The sequence below is a fragment of the Anastrepha obliqua genome, chromosome 5 (assembly GCF_027943255.1).
Source record: "Anastrepha obliqua isolate idAnaObli1 chromosome 5, idAnaObli1_1.0, whole genome shotgun sequence".
In the NCBI taxonomy this organism is placed as follows: domain Eukaryota; kingdom Metazoa; phylum Arthropoda; class Insecta; order Diptera; family Tephritidae; genus Anastrepha; species Anastrepha obliqua.
The window spans coordinates 3409245-3432371 of record NC_072896.1 but is presented as its reverse complement, the minus strand read 5'-3'; the positions used below and the strand labels follow the sequence as shown (position 1 = coordinate 3432371).

The 23127-nt window shown below is 38.8% G+C and overlaps 4 protein-coding genes across 4 annotated transcripts; 3 read left to right on the top strand and 1 right to left on the bottom strand.

Moving 5' to 3' along the window:
• Positions 1–1399: 1399 nt before the first annotated feature.
• Positions 1400–4497, top strand: LOC129247274 (myrosinase 1-like). The gene is made up of 7 exons (XM_054886334.1): positions 1400–1428; positions 1490–1760; positions 1864–2397; positions 2453–2787; positions 3052–3154; positions 4199–4302; positions 4380–4497. Exons 1-7 carry the CDS (start codon positions 1400–1402, stop codon positions 4495–4497), a joined length of 1494 nt encoding a protein of 497 aa, XP_054742309.1.
• A 1680-nt stretch (positions 4498–6177) lies between these two features.
• LOC129249426 (epidermal growth factor-like protein) lies at positions 6178–7843 on the top strand. The gene is made up of 4 exons (XM_054889237.1): positions 6178–6493; positions 6565–7125; positions 7224–7421; positions 7490–7843. The coding sequence occupies exons 1-4, from the start codon at positions 6300–6302 to the stop codon at positions 7782–7784; spliced, it is 1248 nt and encodes a 415-aa protein (XP_054745212.1). The 5' UTR covers positions 6178–6299; the 3' UTR covers positions 7785–7843.
• Positions 7844–11506: 3663 nt separating this feature from the next.
• Positions 11507–12686, bottom strand: LOC129249428 (long-chain-fatty-acid--CoA ligase 1-like). Its single transcript, XM_054889239.1, has 5 exons — positions 12661–12686; positions 12477–12585; positions 12140–12368; positions 11888–12061; positions 11507–11782 (listed from the first exon to the last, which is right to left on the bottom strand). Exons 3-5 carry the CDS (start codon positions 12293–12295, stop codon positions 11669–11671), a joined length of 444 nt encoding a protein of 147 aa, XP_054745214.1. The 5' UTR covers positions 12296–12368; positions 12477–12585; positions 12661–12686; the 3' UTR covers positions 11507–11668.
• A 1041-nt stretch (positions 12687–13727) lies between these two features.
• Positions 13728–14520, top strand: LOC129249429 (platelet endothelial aggregation receptor 1). The gene is made up of 2 exons (XM_054889240.1): positions 13728–13998; positions 14278–14520. The coding sequence occupies exons 1-2, from the start codon at positions 13829–13831 to the stop codon at positions 14477–14479; spliced, it is 372 nt and encodes a 123-aa protein (XP_054745215.1). The 5' UTR covers positions 13728–13828; the 3' UTR covers positions 14480–14520.
• The last annotated feature ends 8607 nt before the right edge of the window (positions 14521–23127 follow it).

Below are 23127 nucleotides of genomic sequence, written 5' to 3'. Positions count from 1 at the left end.
CCTGCTTAAGCAATGCTCTTCTCTGGGACCCATTTAAACCACACCATTCTCTGTGATGAACGCCAGATACGAGGCTTGGGCTTCAGGCTTGACGTCACTTGACAGCCACTCTAGTATCTTTAGAAACTTTGGGTTTATCCCCTTGGCGACTAATCAATGCACACCCTCGCTTATTCCACTCACATTCCTCCAGGGGAGAATGGGTGGGGTGCAGCATTTAGAGGCAGGGCCTGGTAAATCTGTACAAGGAAGGCTCGAAGCTGGATGGAAAGGTTGGCGGAGGAGTATTCTCAGGACTCAAGTTCAGGTTACCAAAGTACGGCAGTTTATTCGAAATAGAGGTAGAAGCAATTCAAAAATATCTGAATGGCTTTCCACTTGTGCAATAATTGTGATAAAGGTAAATATCAAATTCTACAGCCAAGCGACAAAAGGGCTCTGAGTTCGATGATGCTGCACTTGAACTGACTTTACTTTTGTGTGAAGTGTGCCTGTGTGCCTGGTCATAGCGTCATTGCTTCAAACTGCGAGGCGGATGAGCTGACCAGTCAAAGGACCTGTGAGGTAGTTTCCGCGCGAAATGAGAGGATTGGGATCCCGTTGTCTACCTGCAGTCTGCTCCTAGAAACGTGGCCTTCGCATCAACTCAGCGAGTGCTGGGCAGGTACAGAAACGTGTAAGGTCACGAAATCTTTCTGGATCGGAGACGCTTGAGGGAGCTTCTGAGGTTAACAAAAGCTTAGTTTTCGAATTTCGTGGGTGCCCTTACAGGGCATTATCCGCCAAGTGTGCGTGCTGTGAGACACGGCATTACTTCGAATCCTTTTTGCATTATCGGTATGGAGGATGAGGCGGAATCATCTCAACATCTTGTCTTTAGCTGCCCTACTTTCGCGGGGCTAAGATTTAAATAGCTTGGCTTTCATCTCTTTGCTATGCCTGCTGAAAATTTCTTGATATTTACTGATTTTTTTTTGAAATATTTGGAACTTTGTATTTGTGGTACAGATTGACCTGCCTTTCCATTGAAAATTATTTAAAATGAAATTAAAAAAAAAATGTTATGTCAATATTCATAAACACAAGAAGTGCAGCGTTTTTTTTTCGACGAGTGTATTAATCAGACATTCAAGAATTTATCAAACGGAATTTGGAAACGGAATAATTATTATCACCTTTATTTTTTCATTATTTTTGCAGTGTTTATCTCTTTTCCTACATATTAATGAATTTGGTACTTCAGAGCCTATTTAAGAACGTTGTCTCTGTCGAAATTGACGAACATTCGCTTATCGGTTATTGCAAAGAATTCAGCACAGTCCATTCTATCACCCCAAAGTGTAGAGAACAAACCAAATAAAATTTTCCTCAACAATTAATTTTAATAAACATTTGTGCTATGAGAGCTCATTTAATCCTTGCACTGTGGTAAATTTGACAGAGTAAAAAGTGTTAACAAGAAATTCATGTGAATTCTGATTTTTTGCAGTTTGCATTTGTGCAGCAAAGCAGCGACCGAGAAATGCCAACTAAAACACAAAGGTGGAAATAGGGAGTTTCCAGCGAATTTCTCCTTTGGCGCCTCAACCGCGGCCTACCAGATAGAAGGCGCTTGGAACGAAGATGGCAAGGGGCTCTCTATTTGGGACACATACACACACACGAATCCGGAGAGGATACGCGATCGCACAAATGGCGATGCAGCGGCAGAGTCGTATCATCGTTTCGAGCAGGATTTGGTGGCACTGAAGGAACTCAAGGTACATTGAAACGTTTATCACAAAAGCAGTGATAAGACAAAACAAAAGAAAAACAAAAAGAAATCATAATTTCATTTCACGCACGTACTGTGTGGCATTTCAGGTCAACTTCTATCGCTTCTCGTTTTCCTGGCCACGCCTGCTGCCAAACGCCGACACGACGGTGATTAATCAAAAGGGCATTGACTATTACAATATGATGATTGATAAGTTGTTGGCAAATAACATTGAACCCATGGTGACAATGTTCCACTGTGACTTGCCAGATGCGCTCAACAAGTTCGGTGGCTTCACCAATGACATCATAATTAAATACTTCCACTACTATGCAGAATTCTTGTACGAAACATTTGGAGATCGCGTCAAGAAATGGATTACCTTCAATGAACCCTTCGACTACTGCGTACTGGGCTATGGCCGAGCGTATTTCCCGCCCTTGGTACATTCACCCGGCGTGGCCGATTACCTCTGCATGGATAATACACTGCGCGCTCACGCCGCTGCCTATCGCGCTTACAAAGCGAAATATTTCAGTGCGCAAGGCGGCAAAATAGGCATCACCATCAGCAGTCGTTTCTACTACAATCAGCAGAATGGTGGAGATGAGAGCATCGTCGAACGCGCTATGCAGTATTCGGTGAGAAACGAAAATGCTTTTGTTTTGGTTTTTTACTAGCAAATATCTCTTGTAGCTCGGTTGGCTGGCTAATCCGATTTTTGGAAAAACCGGCAACTATCCGCAACTCATTTTAGATGATATTAGGAATAACAGTATGCGCGAGGGCTTGTCTTGGTCGCGTTTACCCGCCTTTGATGAATTCTGGTCGAAAATAATTAAAGGTTCTGGTGATTTTTTGGGTCTCAATTACTATACCTCGCGGTATGCAGAGTTGGCAGATCCGGCTGATGGTGAGATACCTTCTTGGGAGTATGATTCACAATTGCAATATTCGGTAGACGAGAAGTGGAAACAGGGTAATTCAGACTGGCTATACTGCGTGCCGCAGGGATTGGAGGATATTCTGAAGTGAGTACCTTGAAAGGTATATGGAAATGATGAATGGTATATTCCGAAAACATATAAAAGACTCTAAACAATGCCTGAAAGTATTTATAATAGAATTAATATTTTTATAGTATCAAATATGTTCGAGTACGATTCACGTATCAGTAGCACTACTATATAAAGTGTTCCAAAAAAACAAAACAAAAAAAAAAAAAAACTCAAATATTTCTTTTCAAGTATTTGCGGTTGAATTTATAACCCCTTATATTTTCTTTTGCTCTTCAGATGGATTCGTGATCACTATGACAATGTCGAAGTCTTTGTGACGGAAAATGGTTGGTCGGATAATGGACAGTTGGAGGACTCCGAACGGGTGGATTATTTGCAGGTAGGATAAAGTTCGAAGTTTGAGCGAGTTTGAATAGCGGTTTGCTTTTGATGAAATATCACACTCATAGTCATATTAGGCTTATATTTTTAACCTTCAAATCCTTTCAAATGCAATATTACAATAATATGTATTCATATAGGGTTTTTGCATTTCAATTATAAAACATGCCAAGAAGTAACCGAGTGTAATAAGTGGTTATAGTTGGAGGAATAAGTCTAGGTAATACATACTTCGTCCGCCGTAGCCGAATGGGTTGGTGCGTGACTATCATTCCGAATTCACAGAGAGAACGTTGGTTCTAATCTCGGTGAAACACGAAAATTAAGAAAAACATTTTTCTAATAGCGGTCGCCCCTCGGCAGGCAATGGCAAGCCTCCGAGTGTATTCCTGCCATGAAAAAGCTCCTCATAAAAATATCTGCCGTTCGGAGTCGGCTTGAAACTGTAGGTTCCTCCATTTGTGGAACAACATGAAGACGCACACCACAAATAGGAGGAGGTGCTCGGCCAAACACCCAAAAAGGGTGTACGCGCCAGTTATATATACATACTTAAAGCCAGAAGTAAGTAGTGCTACTCCTCATAACCAAAAAGGTATTTTCATTCTTAAAATCATTCCTATCATCAGCCGTATGATTCAGAAGATGAGTTCAGGCTAAAAACCAAATATTGAGGAAATGAATAAAGCAATAAAACAGCATTGTATTTGCGATGGTTGTAGCGGTTCATTTCAACAATGAACCAACTTTGTGCAAAATAGACTAGTATAACAGACGTTCTCAAAACTTTTCCTCAAGCTTTCTCATTTCAACTTCTACACGAGCGTTGTGCATACCGGCGAACAAACGAAAGCCAAAATGTCTGTTATATGGCAAGTGCTCGGCCGGAGTAACTATCAAAGTAATGCTTGGACAATAATAATATAATATATTTATAAATATTTCTTTATAGCACTTTCGACTCTATGAACTACTTCCTTTGCTTTGCCCCTAATCTTAATCTTTAATTACTAAATCGTCAATTTTTGTATCCACTTTCCAGGCTCATTTGCAAGCAGTACTCAATGCAGTGAACGACGGCTGTAATGTCACTCACTATTCCCACTGGAGCTTAATCGATAATTTCGAATGGAATATGGGCTACACGTAAGTGGAATTAGAAATTTTTCACTTCTGAATAGTTTTTCTACAAAAAAAATTAATTTTTCTCAATTAAATTACAGCCAGAAGTTTGGTCTCTTTTATTTGAATCTGACGAGCCCGAATAAGGAACGGATTGCCAAAAAGTCCGCGCGTTACTATAGCAGCGTCATTGAAACCGGAAAAATAATTTTAAGCTAAAAATTTAATTAAAAAAGTGGCTATTCATGCAAAATTATTTGTTAGATAAATTAAAATAAATTATTGAAGGCATCAAAGTCTTCTCGTATTAATAAAAATAAAAACATTTTTCAAATGAGTTTTTTTTTGTACTGAATAAACTGAATTCCTAACTGTATAGAAATAACCGCCGTAGACGAATGGATTAGTGCAGGACTACCATTCGAAACTCCGTATATGAAAAACGAAAATGATAGAAGAAGTCTTTTATAAAGCGATCGCCCCTCTGAGTGCATTTCTGCCATGAAAAAAACTTCTCATAAAGTGCATTTGGCGTTCGGAGTCGGCTTAAAACTGTTGGAGGGATCATTTGTGGACCACATGACCAAACACCTAACAGAAGTGTACGCGCCAATTATTTAACTATTTCTAGATATAAATTTGTATTTTTTTATTTTTATAGGGAGTGACCTTTTCTCTTTCTCTCTGCCTTTTCTGAATAGTAGAAAATCATGTAGGTCACTTAGGAAACATAAAGGAAAAGTTACACAAAGGCGAGGCTTACTTATGTATACTTTGCGCCCAATAATGAAAGCCCAGTAAAATAATAATGGAAATGACTTTAGTGATTTTTGAAATATTCTCCTTGGAAGTCAATTCTCTTCTGCACTCGCTTCAAGCTATTTTCACACCCTTTAGCCACAGAAGCTCAACAGCTTCTTTAGATGTGGAAGAACGTTGACCTCAAGCTTTATTTTTGATGTTCAGGAATAAAAAGAAATTAGGCACCAACTAAGGGCTGTAAGGCTGATGACCTGGGAAAAAGTAGAGAAGTAAAAATCGCTGAAAATAGCTAGACTTGTCATCGTTGAGCGGTTGGCTACGAAGCCATGTTGACTTGTAGAAATGGGGTTTTTAACGGCAAAGGCAATTTACAATTTATGGCAATCTTAAATAGTTTAGAAACTGAAGATAACTTTGATATGGGCCTGTAAGTGCGGGTATCAATTTTATTGCCACTTTTAAGGACAGGGGCTTCAGAAGTTTGTTTGCAATCGTCAAGAAGTATACCGGAGGCCAGAGAGCAATTGAAGATAAAGGTAAGAGGCTCAGCTAGGCACAAGCAGTTTTTTAACAAAAAAGCTGAGGGACTATCTACGTCGGTTTCGGACGAGGGCCTAAGATCACCGATGCCCTTAATTACATACTCAGTTCAACTGGTTAATGACCAATAGTTTAGTGCGGATTTACTAGGGGCAGCAGAACCGCCTAAATCGCTATTTTGGTCATTGACAAAATTGGTGCAGAAAGATTTAAAATTGAAATTTGAGAAACAGAAAATAAGGATATAATAGTTACGGTCCCCGGTTTAAATCCCAAAGGTCTGCTCATAAGAGAAAATTTTTTATATTGAGGGTAAACACATACTGGCGTTTGGCTTGTGAATCAGCTTTGATTTCACATCGCTGGTTCATCATCAACTGATTTATAAAATCTGCGCACACACATATTTACGCCAGGGCATTTATTGTACAAACATTATACTAAACTTAAATTGAAAATCAAAAGCACAAATCTTTAGCTTTTTAAGATTATTGATTCGCTATTCTCTTAGTACAGCCAGTTAATTTTTGTTTTCTGTTCGTTTGTACTAAAATTGATGCTGAATGCCCTCTAAGCTTTCAGTATGGCAGAGTTACTCAGTTGCTGAGGACGTCCATTTGAAAATAATATAATTGTGAAATATACAACTTTTCTTCATTTGTGTTTTCATTTCAATATTTTGTTATTGTAATTCTTAGTAGTTTCGCTTTGTGAAAACTATGTCACTTTTGCGCGCTTTAGCTGTCAATTCGCTCTTATCATTTGCTTTTCTGTTTTGCTTTGTCTGCTGTGTACATTTTGAAAAGTATTGGACCACCACAACAACCACCGTCAAGCCGTGGCACGTACGTCAGCCGGGCCTATCACTGCCATTGCCCAACAGCCATCCGTCCAAGTGTTGGCGCGAAGTGCCGTAAGTGCGAGAAACATCCGAAAATATTAATACTTATTTACAATTCACTCACATCTTTGACGTCCCTACAGCGCCGTGTTTTTCCAATTCGAGAAGGGCGTGCAAGTCGTAGGAAATAGCACACTCAGTCCCTACTTCAATCTCATTGAGGTCTGTTGTAAAGGTTACAAACGCTATGATTTCGACTGGAACCGCTGTGTGCCGGATTGTGGCAACAAATGCCAAGCCAATGGCTTTTGCTTAGATGGCGGCATCTGTCGGTGCTTCGACGAATTTGTGCTCAATCACCGTAACGTCTGCATACCGACTTGTCCGCTGGGCTGTCCGCATGGTCAGTGCTACTTAAATGGCACCTGCATTTGCCAGGAGGGCTATGAGTTGGATCCAACGCGCAAATTTTGCATGCCCCACTGCGAGTTTAGTTGTGCGCACAATGAGATATGCGTCGCGCCGAATAAATGCGAATGCGCCGAGGGCTATACACCTGCACTGCCGCCCAGCACCATGGGCTGCCAACCCATTTGCATACCGGACTGTGGATTTGGACATTGCGTGGCGCCGAATCAGTGCGAGTGTTTCCACGGCTATCAGAAGCGCTTGAATGGCAGCAGTTGCGAGAGTAATTGCTACATGTAAGTGAGGGGATGGGATGTAAGATTTTAAGTATTCAGATTTTCGAGATATGAGCACAATTTCGTAATGATTTTTTCCAAACTCCATCTGCTACTAGGCGCTGCGAGAACGGCTTTTGTGCTAATCGCACCACCTGTGTTTGTCAGAATGGCTATCGTTTCGACCAGAATACGACCTCGTGTCTGCCAGTGTGTGACGAGGATTGTGAAAACGGCATTTGCCTTTCACCGGGCGTGTGTCGTTGTTTCAACGGTTATGTGCGTCGTGGACCTAAGTGTGAAGGCGTATGCGAGAGGTAGGTGAACAATATTCTAATGGCAATATCTACTAATACAGATACAACATTTTTCGTATGTCTGGCAGTGGCTGTGGGTTCTATGGCAAGTGCATTGCTCCGAATGCTTGCGGCTGTTCTATCGTTGAAGGACCGGTCCGCATCTATCAACGCTGCGCTAATGGAAATTGCAATGCCAAGGGACGTTGTCGCTGCAAGGAGGGCTATGTGCGTTTCATTGATCAATGTATGGAGCCAGACAAGGTGACCACTTATGCCTCCACGTGGCCCAGCAAATTGAATGAGACTTTAATGCAGGAGTTCAATATGCTGATCGGTAGACATTTCATGTTTAATTATCCAATTTTACCTTTCTACTATTAGGGCCAGTTGTAGTTGTATAGAAAAATAGTAAAAAGTAAATGGTTTGGTTAATCTAAGAATACCTACAAATTTCTTTGGATTGAACTTTTTTTCTTTGATGTGAACCACAAATGCTCTAGTTGTCCAAGGACGCATCTCTCACCTTCTAAGTGGCATACAAAACGTTGCACGTTCTATAAGACTGCGCACACTAGCATTGTTTTTTTTTTTTACCTATGAGTCTGATTTACGCAAGTGGGCTACCCTAACTTGGCTTTTCGTGTTTTCTTTTATGCCATTGGCCGATTTTGTTTGCGTTAATTTTAGTTTTTTCACGAGTATCTACAAATGTTCGTGTAGCCACAATACTTCAGCAACAATTCATCCGAATATTAGGATTTTTTAACAGCCAATAGATAGACATTTCGAAACAATTTTTATAATTTTTACTTGGAAGAAAACTATAAAGCAGTAAATGCGCTAAACTTCCTATTTTATTTTCATGGAAAGAATTACTTCTCCTTTGAACAACAAAATAGTCACATCGTTTACAGTGTGGAAGTGTGAGTGTAGATGAGTAAAAATGCCAACTCCCTTAAGAGCATTCTAATTAGGTCCGTGCGCAGAAATATGATAAACGTTTAAAGTGCCGGTATGAACAAGAAAGTTCAAATTGAAACAAAAATATGGCTACTAATGAATTTTGCGTTTATGTATTTTTGTGTGTGTTAACCACTTGTAATGTGTCTGAGAAAATTTTGAACATAAAATTGGTAACCAGGTTCGAGGTTAATATTGACATCATCGCCCTTAACAACCGCGCTGTTAGTTCTGCCTTCTCCAAACTGGATAAAAAGGCAAAGCGCATGGGTCTGGTGGTGAACGAGGACAAAACGAAGTACCTCCTGTCTTCAAACAAACAGTCGGCGCACTCGCGTATCGGCACCCACGTCACTGTTGACAGTTATAATTTCGAGGTTGTAAAGGACTTCGTTTATTTAGGAACCAGCATTAACACCGATAACAATGTCAGCCTTGAAATCCAAGGCAGAATCTCTCTTTCCAACAAGTGCTACTTTGGACTAAATAGACAACTGAGCAGTAAAGTCCTCTCTCGACGAACAAAACTAACACTCTACAAGACTCTCATCATTCCTAACGTATGGCGCAGAAGCTTGGGCGATGACAACATCCGATGAAGCGACGCTTGGAGTGTTTGAGAAAAAGATTCTGCGTACGATTTTTTGACCGTTGACGTTGCCAACGGCGAATATCGCAGACGATGGAACGATGAGCTGTATGAGTTTTACGACGACATAGACATAGCGCAGCGAATAAAGATCCAGCGGCTACGTTGGCTGGGTCATGTCATCCGAATGGATACAAACGCTCCGGCTCTGAAAGTATTCGATGCGGTAGCAGCTGATGGTAGTAGAGGAAGAGAAAGGTCTCCTCTGCGTTGGAAAGATCAGGTGGAGAAGGACTTGGCTTCACTTGGTGTGTCCAACTGGCGCCGGTTAGCAAGAGAAAGCAACGACTGGCGCGCTTTGTTAAACTCGGCAAAAATCGCGTAAGCGGTTTTCGCGCCAATTAAGAAGAAGAAGAATCAGGTTCGACCTAACCGTTGGTGTGATTGCTGAGTACACCGAGATCGACAAATTGGCTGTCAAAAGGCTTCTAGCCAAGTATAGTAGCACAGAAACCCATCGAATATTCAAATATATTGGCCAAATATTCAGATGTACGTTTTAATCTGTTTCTTAAGGTGAATTTTGTCTTAGGTAGGCAGGTAGATGTATCAGTCGGTCCTGAAACCAACGTACTTAGACCATTGCCGATCCATTGTGTTAGCACAGTAACAGTTTATCGCTACTTCTCGTTAAACCATTTCATTTTGAGTGCAAACAGATTGTTCTGGCTTACACTTATATCCCTAAGAACATCAGTATTATTCAAGAAAGATGAGCCGAAGTGCTTAAACATAATGGCATGCCACGCAGGACAGTGACAGAGAAGATGTCTGGCCGACTCTCCCTCCTCCTCATTCTTGTAGCGTGTACAATTGTCGACCGGAGGTACGTTCAATATCTGAGCATATCGACCTAGGAGACAATGGTCTGTGATCAAAGCAACCATCATAGAGAAGTTCTTCCTTGACCGATTAGGTAGTGCCTCTGAGCGCCTGACATCCCATTTCGGCCAAATTCTCACACAAAAGGAATATGATTTGGGTCCTTTGAAGCCAGGAAAGCCAAAGCAATACGCGTCATGATGGAGCTGATGAAAAAATATTACGACGCGTATCACTTTCTCTTCTCCAGCGTCAACGAACTCAATTGTTTTTTTTTTTTGTTTGAAAGCAGAATTCACTTACGGAAGCGGCTTGAAAACGTACGGCGAATATCACGTGAATAGAGGAGCTTTCCAATACTGGGTTGCACTATTTCGAAATATTAAAGATTCGCATGGAACGTTGCAGGAAGAGAGCAGAATTATTCAAAATCATATTATTGAGTACATTTGTGGGAAATTAAATTAAAATACTAAGAGCTTCCGTTTTATTATTTTAAAAATAATAAATTTTATTAAGGGTTGGATTTCGTTTTTACGAAAAAAACAGCAGGTAAAATCTATTGATTAGCTTAAGGCCACGGCAACCATAGCTTTAATATTTGCTGTAATTAAGTTTTAAGTTACGCCGCCACTCCAAAATCGTTAATTACCGTAAGATTTTGATTTCTCTACAATTCAACATTCAGCTCTGAGTGCCATTTCGTAGGACTTGTAAATCACGATCATCCACAAAGGTGTTTGTAACTGAAATAACAAAACTACCCTGCAAACCAACTACCTGCTATTTACACTGCTAACTTGTGGGTATCGTTCACCTGTGAAGTTGTGAGCTTTGTAGTAATTTTATATTCTACGCCGTGCACTTTCTACCTACTTCCAGTCTATACGTGTGATGATTTTATTCGCTCGCACTAACAGAAATTTCTCAATACTGCTGTGCTGCTCTAATTGACATTCAAGTTGTGAAAGATGTGGGTAACATGTAGTGAATAAAACCTTCTGAACTCATGAATGTTGTTGTTAACATGTAGTGAACAGAATTTCATGAACTAGTGAATTTCGTTGTTAACATGTAGTGAACAGAATCTTTTGGGCCGGTGAATATTATTGTGAACATGTAGTTAACAGAATTTCATAAACTAGTGAATTTCGTTGTTAACATGTAGCTAACAGAATCTGATGAATAAGTGAATTTCGTTGTTAACATGTAGTTAACAGAATCTCTTCAACTGGGTAATTTTGTAGGTAATAATTACTTACGGATCCTATATACAATAATCCTTCAAAATTACTGAAACAAATGGTTATTTATTGAATATTATTTATTTAATGAATCATTTTAATATTTATTTAGTTAATTTTTAGTTTCTAAAGAAAATTAATACAATATATAATAATTTTTTTAGTATGTTCTATTTATGTACAGCTATTTATATTAATTTACTATTTACATTATAAAATTACGTTAAGTTGTAGTTATTTATTTTAATATTTACATTAATATATAAAATTAGGTTTGGTGTTAGACAAATTTTAGTTTTAGTTATTTATATACATTAATTAGTTTAGTTATTAGAAAAGTTTACGTTTTAGTTTTTATGTACATAAATTAGTATAATATTTACATTTGATTACTCTTTTCTAATAAAATTTTATTTAATACCTGAAGAATAGTTTTGGCTAAAATGGTAATAGTTTGCTTTTATGCCGGTATTTAAAATATCTATTTTACAGAAATTTAAATTGATGCCTAATTAAATAAATAGCAATTTCATGTTTTTTTCTATTTTCGCATAAAGTTTAAAATTGTTCGCATTTTACTTCTAACTCCTCTACGGGGTTTCTCGCACTTTTTTGTTCAATTGTGGCCGCTTCGCTTTGAATGTTGGTGTGAGTAGTCCATTTTGTACCGAAAACGGATCGGGATGCAAATATATATCCTTGACCTGGTATATAAATACAAAATTTGTAATTATTATTAATTTTAAATTATGATATTATTACCACGTCATACGTTACTAGTATAAGCAGATATGCACTGGGCTACTTACCTGTTCGAAGGATTTCAGTCCGCTCTGATTACCCCAATTCAGCATATCGCTCCTGATGAGTTCTTTTACTTGTGGATTGTTGCATAGCACCGAAAGTGTGCCCTTGACGCGATTGTCGTTCGCCCACTGCTTGAGATCATCCACATCAGGCACGACGACGGCTATGATGCAGCTCTAAATGGGCGTTAAGGGTTGTATGTAAATATGGCGTGAACATGAAAAGCTAGAAATTATGTCAAAAAATGGAATTACCTTAAGGCTCTCTCCGTAAACGTACACCTGATTTACATATTGGCTCAGAGTGTAAATATTCTCAATTTTCTCCGGTACAATATATTCGCCCTGGCTTAGCTTGAAAATGTGTTTGCGACGATTGATTATGCGCAGCGTGCCATTTGGAAGCCACATGCCCACATCGCCCGTGTTGTGCCAGCCTTCAGAGTCAACAGCCTCAGCAGTTTTCTCGGGATCTTTGTAATAACTGCGACGCAAAGGCAGAGAAAGAAATTATCATTCAAGTTAGTTTTAGTCACAGAAATCAAGTTCGCACAGGAAGAAACCATTATTTGCTTAAATTATCAACACCTACCCGTGGAATACGTTAGTCCGCGCACGCACACCTCCCCAGTGTTTTGACTGGCGAAATACTCCATCTCCGGCACATCCACTAGCTGCAAAGGATTTGTGAATACGTTTTTCTGAAAATAAAAATACATTTTATTGGTTTAAATAGATATATAATAGCAAAATTTACTAAAAATTGTTCAACTTACCTTTTCGCTTGGAGATTTTCACAGAATTAAACGCGATTCATTTTTGTATTTGACATTTGCAACTTGTTTTTGCTGTCACTTTCGCACTCACTATAGTTAAATTTAATAAGTATTTACGAAAATTATGAGATAAATATATGTATAACCCATCAAAAATGACAAAAGAATTAAATGTGATTGTGTGGGTATTATTGGAAAAATTGAGTGAATGTGTTGGTAAAATTGGAAAAACTGGTGAACGTTGGTTTGCAGGGTACACACACACAGTTCGCGTTCAGCACTTTTTCTGTCAATACAATACTCTCTTACACCAATGCAACTGCCATTTTTAAGATCTACATTTAGGCTACAGTAAATAAAGTAACAACAAAAGCTGTGATGAGTGTGTTTTAGGCTGATGATCTGAACTTGTTGCGCATACATTTACATATGTACGCATATTACTGCATGCATGTTTGATTACTAATAATAAATGCATGAGAGTAAGAGAGCGCATACGTATGTATGTAAATATTACGCGGATTATGCTTCGAGGGGTTTTCTATTCTTAAGTAAGTGACCTACAATGAGTATGACAACAATGGTTCAGTGCATAAAAATAGCTCTGTGCACATATATATAGAATTATCAACTTTAACACATGAACTCCGTGGCAGCATCGCGTGAACCAAAATTAGGTTAGTCGGGCGAATGATTTTATGCTCAATTATGCTTTCAAGTTTGTAAGATTTTAATTATTTCCAGCATTCTTCTTTGCACAGCGCACTCTCTCAACAGCTGAGGCACTAATATGTATAATATGTACGGATGTCATTTTCCATAAGCACAGTCGAATAGAGAAATTTTATATCAGCTTCTGTCTTATCAGTTCGTCGTTTAAGCGAGACCAACAACAGTGTATAGACTTTCTTTGCAACAACAATACAAATTATGCAAAGAAAAAAAGGAAAGGAAAATCAAAATAAAAGGTAAGCGTAGAAAGATTTAAAGAAAAGGAAGTGAAGAAAGGGAAATATGGCAAGCGTCTACAATCTACAGGAGACATGAGACAAAAACGCTTCGGCCTTTCAGTTGTAAAAAGTGCGCCACGCGCAACGGATTATCGAAATTATTTATAGAAAATTTGCATTGTTGTAGAAGTTTTATAACTAAAGTGCAATATTCAAATATGCGTATCGTTTCCCATTTAATGTCGGTGCTTCTGGCTTTGTGCATTGGGTTAAATTTGAATGCGGTAAATGGCCAGTTTTGGAAACTGAATAGCCCAAGTGAGCGAGACCTGTTCATTTTGGAGACGAAATCTTTGATGCCATCCGGGATATGCTATAAAGAAGTGCTGTAAGTGAATATCGAATGTGTGGGCTTTTAAGAAATTGATTGTTAGATTTTTCTTTTTTGTTTTGAATTTTTATTAAAAAAATATATTTGCATCTGCTGAAAATTTAATACAAGATTTAAATACCTTTAATTTCGTTGAATTAACTTATATTATTTTTTTTAAGTTATATTTAAATTTGTCTATTACTCCATCACTTAAATTATTTCCCGAAACGTTTGTCATTCATTGAACTAATTGCCTTAAAAATTCTAAAAATATAAAATTTTTCCACTTTGCAGCAGCGAAGCCAACGAACCCACTTTAAAAATGCAAACCATCTCGTATTGTTGCCCTGGTTATCGACGTAACGCTCACTCCTCGTCGGTGCACTGTGAGCCGATTTGCACGGAGGATTGCTCCAATGGGATTTGTACGGCGCCAGATGTGTGTGAATGTTACCCCGGATATACGCGCGCCGGTGGACGCTGTGAGGAATTGTAGACGTAGAGGCATTGACTTTGAACAATAAAAGAGGAATTTTTAAAATAGTAAAATTTATTTTGATTTGCAAAGGGCGCACGCCACTTATTCTTAGGGTATTAAAGTGGAAGGAGAGTCGCTAAATACACTTTGAATTGAAGCTGCGTGGCATCAGAAAATAGGTACATTATTATGGCAGTAATGTAAAAAAGAAATTTGGAAAGTGTATCGATCTTCTTTTTATTACATAATTTCTTCCTCTGGTTAGAATGCGGAAGGCTCCAGGACCGAGCACGGCTCTGGCTCTGGGGTCTACGTGGAGTCCAGCAGGAAAAAACTGCACTTTGCTCTTAGAATGCATGCATTTGTGTTTCAAGCGGAGGTGCATGCAGTTCGAGAAGCGATGAACTTTGTTGTGGAAAACAGATGGAGAGGCAGATCTATATGTGTCTGCAGGGACAGCCAAGCTAAGCTCATGGCCTCAGACAGCCCCTTAACCACATCAGGGTAGTCGATGCCCGTAAATCCAGGCTAAACTATGTCGTTAGACATAATAGCCAGATGCTAACAAGGGTCCCGAGACACGTGGGTATCGTGGGTGAGACCTCTAACTCCTTAGCTAAGCTTCTTTGGCCCAGAGCCCGTTTTGCCACTCCCTTCTGCGGCCATCAAAGCCACGGTTAGCAAATGGGTAACTACCACCCACAAGCGAGCTCGGCAGACTGAGAGAGGCTGCAAATGACCTAAACTGATGCTACCTGTCATGTCCGAACGACTGTCGCAAACCCTTCTGCCATTAAGCAGAGGGGAGTGCAGACGGCTAGTTGGACTGATGATGGGCCACTTTCTGTGGACGAAGCTCGTGGAAAGGTTGGGCATCTCAGACAGTGTACTCTGCCCAGCTTGTGAAGAGGAGGATGAGACGGCGGACCACTTCCTGTGCGTCTGCCCCGCCTTTGCTCGAATCAGGTTTGAGGTCTTTGGCACTGATGTGTTAAGTAGCGACCACCTTGGCTCCTTGGCACCACAAGATCTACTCAGATTTCTTCGGAGATCGAGTAGATTTAAAGAAAATTAAAAGGGAATCCAAGTGTAGTACAATGGACTTAATGTCTGAGTGCTGCACTTGCTAGTTGTCCCGACAAAAAAAAAATGTCGTATCATTTTATTTGAATTAAAATCTAAAATAAGAAAGTTGTCACCTGTTAAAAAATAAAATTAATTTGAAATAATAATCAAATATTGTAATACAGGTAGGAAAAGAACAAAATGTTTAAAAAGGTTAATTTCGAAAATATTTTTGATGAGGGAGAACTGAATTCTGTAAATTAAATGATTAATCATAAATAACTAAAACAATTCAGTATGGGTATTACATGCAGGAAATTTAAAAGAATTAAGGAAAAAAGAATATTTTAGAAACATTTTTGAAGATGGTAGCCACTCATTTCAAAACATTGTTAATTCAATTTAATAGATAAGGTAACTGAAATTTCATATGGGAGCCAAACGCAAGAAACGAAAAAGTCTTTATTTTGAAAATATTTTATAGTAAACATCTCAAAGTCCTCTACAGATAATGCCATTAAAATTTCATCTTCAAGTAAATATGAAAACATTTATTGGCAAATGCAGAGAAGGACCGAAGTTCGGCTCCGGTTTCGGCCTCGGTCATGTTTGGCCGCAATAGCTTAGTCTCGGTTCGGCTTCGACAAAGAAAACCCTAATTTTTTCCAAGCATTTCTCCAATTTATCTTTCAACAAATCTTTTCTTAAGTAGAATGCATAATTTTTCAAATTTATCTTTCTTCAAAAATTTTCTTTAGTTAGAATGCCTAATTTTTCAAATTAATTTTTTTTTTTAAATTGTATGAACTTTCAGTTTAAGAAATATTTTAGTGTAGCAATCAAAAACCCACATTTTCTGTTGTAAAACATTTTTTTAGTTAGAATTCATAATTTCTCAAGAATATTTTTATACTTCAAGTCGATCGGAGCAATGTTGACTAAGTTACGACTATTTGAGCGTCAGTTACTCCAGGCCGAGCTGCTGCGCTTACTCGACTCTAATGCGCGTTTCTTAAAGTTGTTAAATTTGAAGTCCGTTTACGCCATAATATAAAATTTACTGACCGCGGTGACCAAACAGTTGGTGTGAGACTACCATTCGGAGTGCCCGGGCTTGAAGACTCGGGCATGAACAGCAAATGATAGATAAAGTTTTTTCTAATAGCGGTCGCCCCACGCCAGGCAATGTAAAAAATGTCCTCATAAAAAACATTTGCTAATCGAAGTCGGCGTAAAACTGTTGCCCTCTTCATTGCACAGCTCAAGTAGATGGAGAGCCTCGGCCAAGCACGTGACAAAAGGTATAAGCACCAATTATATACATATACATATACATATACATATACATATACAAACGTTTAAACAATTCTTTATTACATAATTCAACAAGTATCCTTACGGCCTTTTTGCTGACTAATTCTTAATATTAAAATGAAAAATTAGCCGATTTTTTTTAGCGATAACCGTTTTTTCTCCCAGGAATACCAAAAGAAACAGCTCCCGTAAATATGTGTTTTGATTTTAATTTAGTTGAGTTTCAATTGGGTTTCGACCGAATTTCGCCGAGGTTAGGTTTGGCCTTAAAAATCGATTTGTTTCGAGCCAGCTCAAAAAGGAGTTTAAGTGATGAACATATGGGCTACGTTCAAAATATAAATTCTTGCGAAAAAAAAATTTAGATTTTTTGGAAATTCTAGAGCAGTTGACGGTCTTAATAGGGCTTTAGATGCTGTAAGCCACTTTACAGCATCCTTCTTTAAAAACCCCACAAAATATATGGCTCACATTCAGTTAATAGTTTTTTTTTCGGGTTTTTAATTAACTTTTTTACAGATCACCAGAAACACATGTTATACGTCGAATAGCTTATCATCATAACAACCCAAAACCACATAAACATGTCGGAGGTTTTTTAGCTACATGTTAACTATTGATATCGATAACTATGACAGCTGGGAATGGGGCACCAAATAGTGAAAATTTACTTTGAAAAAAGAAAAAACATCTTTTTGCGAAGTTCATGGAGCACTGGTGGCATTATCGGTTCTTACTTCTTTCGAAAGGAGGAAGGAGCTATTGTTACCGTGAACGACGAGCGTATCAAGCCATGCCGACTGAATTTTTGTTTCCAAAAATTAATCACTAAAAAGCGACGACATTTGGTTCCAACTTGATTAATTAACAATAAATTTATTAGACTAATCGAATGGGCCAAGTAAGGCGTAGCCATGGCAGACATATGCAGGATACCATATTCAAAAAATAAACGCCATGAAACTATCTACCAAATTATAATAAAAAAAATATTCATTGCAACAATACTTTTGTTTTTTATCATCATTTGAAGTTCTCAAGCACTTTTTACAATCACTTACCTGTAAAACCTACGGAATAAAAGAAGCTAAACATAGAGATGTCATAGAATATGTTTTTTGAAAAAATTGTTATGCGTGTGTCGGTTGTTGAGTTTGCAAATCATTGGCGACAAAAGCAAACGAATCGCTGTCTCTTATGTTTACTTCCACTGTTTGATCTCATGGAAATAAATTTGTGCCAGCAAACGAGTTGAATATTGAACATTTTTTTGTCATACGAGACAAGCTCAAACACTCAGGCACTGTAAGAAAAGTTTATTATGCATATAGACAATTACAGTTGCAAACACAAAAATACGGACAACAAAACCTCGCAGTTCTCAAACTAATCTTGGGACAAACAAATGCGATTTTTTTATAACTTAAAGTTCATAATGCAACATATTTTGAATTTACTTAATTTAATTTTAAATATTCATCATCTTAGATGTACATATAATTATAATTGTGGCGCATTCGCGGGTTTTCTGAGCAAAATTGATACATTTCTCTCTTTTTTCTTTCATAATGGTCTGTTTACATATCCACATTCCCCTTTTACCCATTTTGATTATACTTTACTTACAAATAAGATCATCCTGTAGCGCCACGTAACCATCAAATACAGGGTAGGCCATTTAAAGCGGGCCCATCGGGCAACCCTATAACTTTTGACAGGAACGTCAGATCGACTAATGACATAGCGCGTTGGAAGCGTCAGTCCAAGACAATTTTTACCATGGAGCAGTACACTCCAAAAGAACGCGCTGAAATAATTCAGCTTTACATCCAAAATAACTTCTCAATTGTGAAAACTCAACGTGCGTTTAAAAAAAAAAATAAAGTTAAAAGTGCGCCATCCAAAAGCACTTTACAGCGTTTATACGCAAAATTTATTAACCACGGTAGTCTCAGCAATACCAGCCACGCATCCAGACAACATACACGACGTTCTGCTGAAAATATCGAGGCTGTACGAGCCAGTGTTGAGGAGGCTCCGCGAACATCGAGTTATCCCAATGTTTATGCCAATCATCGAAGAAAATGACATGGAAGGCTACTGGTTCCAACAGGACGGGGCTACATGCCACACTTCACGCGCTACAATCGATTTTTTGAAGCCATTGTTCCCTGGAAGGTTGATTTCGAAAAATGGTGATTTTCCGTGGCCACCGAGATCACCAGATTTGACGCCACCGGACTTTTATTTGTGGGGTTATCTGAAATCCAAGGTATACATCAACAAGCCAAGGACTCTAACTCAACTTAAAAACAATATCCGACGCGAAATCGCCGCCATACCGGCCGAAATATTGGCCAAAACGATGGAAAACGCCGAAAAAAGGACACATTTGGCCATCAAGGCCAGAGGCAAACATTTGAAGGATGTCATTTTCAAAAACTAGCTGGAACAAATCTCCTTGAATCAAAATAAATGATTTTTCATATCAACACAAAAAAAAATGTTTTTTTCAATGTTTTTTTTCAGAAACAAATGGGCCCGCTTTAAATGGCCTACCCTGTACTTAAGTGAGTACTGAATAATGGTGCTGCAAAACGTGCAGCCATTGGGCGCACAATCGTTTTAAAAACGAAGCTAATTTGTCTGAATGAAGTTCTCTTCAATCAATGGGATCGACCTTTCTTTCTTTCTCCTTAATAGGAAAATTACCATTACACCTTGCCGTACTCTACTCGAGTCGTACGCGAATCCATCCATTCTTGCTTCTTTTGCAAGGGCTACCGTTACAACGAACTAAGAACTTCAATTAATGTTATTTTTTCAATAAATTTAACGGATCTGCTGTTTCTTAGGTCGGTGAATACGTCTTTAAAGCATTTTCGTGATCAAAAGTTATTTTTCAGCAGAATGCCGAGCGGTTAAATCAGCATCTTGAAACCTTCGATGAACTGCTCTCGTTGAAATTTCAGCGTCGCGCTCTTCTACGAATTCTTTGTAGACTCACGCATTCCAGCTAAACGTTTCAGGCTAATATTTCTCAAACTTTTTAAATGAAATATTAACACGCGTTTCCTTTTATTATTGTAGAGGTGTCATGAAGTATTGAAGGCCAAAAGTGTGGAACTTGCCTTAGGTAAGATAGTATTTTGCCATGGAGCAAAAATCGGTTCAACTTTCTATTAATTAAAGCATATCAAATACCAGATTTTCTACATTTAAAAGCTTTTTTACCTTACTACTTAAGGAGTTCATTTAATTTCCAAACTGTATGCTGAAAAAGAAACAATATTCGATATCATTTACAATAACTCCATGACCCGTCAGTATTTGGGTCAGGTCCACGTCTTTTTCGAAGAAATCAGACGATGTGTTCAACGACCACTAAGTGTGCGGTCCCACCGCTCTTACCATAACATGCAAAATCTCTGCATCATCTGATCTTAGCTTGTCTTGCATACTGTTGCGCTTACCAATATGTCAATGGCGCAAAGCCCCCGATCACTAGTTCTGTTTCTTTTAAGATTGCTTGGAACGTGCTGCATACTTTAACAGCACGTAGTCGGTGCAGACCAGATTTGCGCTACATATAGGAAGGCGCTGTATACTTAAAGTTGCCTAAGTGGTTTTTTGGAATCTTCAGGACATTCAGTACCACCCTTATCAGGGCCTCCGCAACTTTATTGGCTGTCTTGACTGTATATTTCATGCATCTTTTAAGGGGGTAAACATGTTTAGGAGGCCGAAATTTTGGTGTTTTTCGTGAATTTTTTTTAGAGGATACTACTGTGAGCAAAAAGTAAGGTGAATTTATTTGTCAAACTTCGCGGGATTAAAATTTCGCTCTATTTATTTTTTTCATGAGTTGGCAGCACTATTAATAACATCTGGGCCAACTTTCATGTGAATGTCATTATCAGTAATATATTTACGCTTGTGTTTACCAAACGACCAAGAGTGCATTTTTCGATTTTTACAATGTCTGATTTGATTGAGCAGAGAAGTGCCATCAAATTTTGTTTGCGGAATGAAATTTCGGCTGCGGAAACATTTAGCATGTTGCAGAAGGCATTTGGTGATTCGACCATGTCGCAGAAAAATGTTTATAAGTTGTACAAAGACTTCAAAGAGGGTCGAGAATGTGTTGATGACTTGGAGCGCTCCGAACGACCATCGACGTCAACAGGTGACCAACACGTCAATAAAGTGAAGGAGTTAGTGCTCAAAAATCATCGGTTGACTGTGAAAGACCTTACTGATATGATCGGAATATCAGAAGAATCTGTGAAAACCATTTTGAAAGACCATTTGGGCCTACGAAAAGTCAAATCTCGTTTGGTACCGAAAACTCTCAATTTCTTGGAAAAAAGTCGTCGCGTTGATGTGTGTGAAACAATGCTTTCAGACTATCAGAACAAGCTCAAATGCATCATTACGGCAGATAAGACTTGGATTTATGCTTACGACCCTGAAACAATCGACCAATCAAGTGAATATCGTGTAAAAGGCGAGGCCAGACCGAAAAGTGCACGTCAAAGTCGTTCAAATATAAAGGGCATGATGACAGTTTTTTTCGGTTTTCGTGGTGTGGTGCACTATGAATTCCTTCCACCTGGCCAAACTGTTAATAAGGAATATTATTTGAGCGTTATGCGTCGTTTACGTGAAGCAATTCGGGCCAACAACTCTTGGTTTTTGCATCACGGTAATGCACCGTCTCACACTGCACTCGTTCTTCGTGACCATTTCGCCAAAAATTCCACGCATATCGTTCCGCAACCACCGTATTCGCCTGATTTGGCGCCTTGTGACTTCTGGCTATTCCCAAAACTCAAGAGACCACTCCGAGGAACGTGTTTCGAGTCGATTGAGGAGATAAAAGCTGAATCGAAGAAGGTGCTGATGGCTATACCGGAAATGGACTATTTGGCATGTTTCGGGGATTGGAAAAATCGTTGGCATAAGTGTATTTCATCGAGAGGGGATTATTTTGAAGGGGATGAAATTGATTTACAAGAATAAATAAAGATTTTTCATTTTACAACCAAATTCACCTTATTTTTTGCCCACATTATATTTTATTAATATTTTTAGGTACACTTTTAAATTTTTTTGAAACTATTTCCGCGGGAGATAGTGGCGTTAGAGCGTGCTGTTCATGGACGATCGCCATCCGAGTGTCTTGCTGGTGGGAATTCCTGAAGTTGCAATTTTTCTCTGAAATCAACAGCAATTTTTTTTTTATTAACAACGCATTTCCTAAGAATATGAACCTAATTGTAGTAAAAAAGATATTGAAAATTGCATGCTTGTGAGGCGCTTGAACATAAAGTAGTTTTTTTATACCATATTTTTTCATCTAATAGGACTATGAATAAGTTCGTGCGGTTTTTTTCGAAATTTGAAACTTTATTGACGTAAAATGGTTACAAATTTAATATTCAAAGTATTGTCCATCGCTTACTACTACTTTTTCCCATCTTTCTGGCAATTCACGGATTCCCTTTGTGAAAAATTCGGTCGGTTTTGCCGCAATCCACGAATCGATCCATTTTTTGACTTCATCGTAATTACGGAAGTGCTGGTCAGCCAGGCCATGTTGCATCGATCGGAAGAGATAGTAATCGGATGGCGCAAGGTCTGGACTATACGGCGGGTGGGGTAGGACATCCCATTTGAGCGTTTCTAAGTATGTTTTGACCACTTGTGCAACATGTGGCCGAGCATTGTCATGTTGCAAAATAACTTTGTCGTGTCTATCGGCGTATTGCGGCCGTTTTTCTCGCAGTGCTCGGCTCAAACGCATCAATTGTCGTCGGTAGACATCCCCCGTAATCGTTTCATTCGGTTTCAGTAGCTCATAATACACAACACCCAGCTGGTCCCACCAGATACACAGCATAACCTTCAGGCCATGAATATTCTGCGCCGACGTCGATGTTGAAGCATGGCCAGGGTATCCATACGTTGCCCGACGTTTTGGATTGTCGTAATGGACCCACTTTTCATCGCCAGTCACAATTCGATGCAAAAAACCCTTTCTTTTGTGCCGTTGAAGCAGTTGTTCGCATGCCATAAAACGGCGTTCAACGTCTCTTGGCTTCAATTCATACGGCACCCAATGGCCTACCTTTCGGATCATTCCCATGGCTTTTAAACGTTTGGAAATGGTTGATTGATCAACTCCCAAAGTTTTTGCAACCTCTTCTTGCGTTTGAGCCGGATCTTGATCGAGCAATTCCTCCAATTCGGTATCCATGAACTTTGGCGGCGCACCCTCGCGTTCT

Excerpts from the sequence above, each read along its gene's own strand:
- LOC129247274 (XM_054886334.1), top strand. The coding sequence starts at position 1,400 with ATGAGAGCTCATTTAATCCTTGCACTGTG. Across the intron at positions 2,398-2,452 it reads AACGCGCTATGCAGTATTCG|CTCGGTTGGCTGGCTAATCC; the intron begins GTGAGAAACGAA and ends TATCTCTTGTAG. Across the intron at positions 2,788-3,051 it reads GGATTGGAGGATATTCTGAA|ATGGATTCGTGATCACTATG; the intron begins GTGAGTACCTTG and ends TTTGCTCTTCAG.
- LOC129249426 (XM_054889237.1), top strand. The coding sequence starts at position 6,300 with ATGTCACTTTTGCGCGCTTTAGCTGTCAATTCGCTCTTATCATTTGCT. Across the intron at positions 7,126-7,223 it reads TGCGAGAGTAATTGCTACAT|GCGCTGCGAGAACGGCTTTT; the intron begins GTAAGTGAGGGG and ends ATCTGCTACTAG. Across the intron at positions 7,422-7,489 it reads TGTGAAGGCGTATGCGAGAG|TGGCTGTGGGTTCTATGGCA; the intron begins GTAGGTGAACAA and ends TATGTCTGGCAG.
- LOC129249428 (XM_054889239.1), bottom strand. The coding sequence starts at position 12,295 with ATGTGGCTTCCAAATGGCACGCTGCGCATAATCAATCGTCGCAAACAC. Across the intron at positions 12,062-12,139 it reads TTTACGGAGAGAGCCTTAAG|AGCTGCATCATAGCCGTCGT; the intron begins GTAATTCCATTT and ends ACGCCCATTTAG. Across the intron at positions 11,783-11,887 it reads GACTGAAATCCTTCGAACAG|GTCAAGGATATATATTTGCA; the intron begins GTAAGTAGCCCA and ends TTTATATACCAG.
- LOC129249429 (XM_054889240.1), top strand. The coding sequence starts at position 13,829 with ATGCGTATCGTTTCCCATTTAATGTCGGTGCTTCTGGCTTTGTGCATT. Across the intron at positions 13,999-14,277 it reads ATATGCTATAAAGAAGTGCT|CAGCGAAGCCAACGAACCCA; the intron begins GTAAGTGAATAT and ends TCCACTTTGCAG.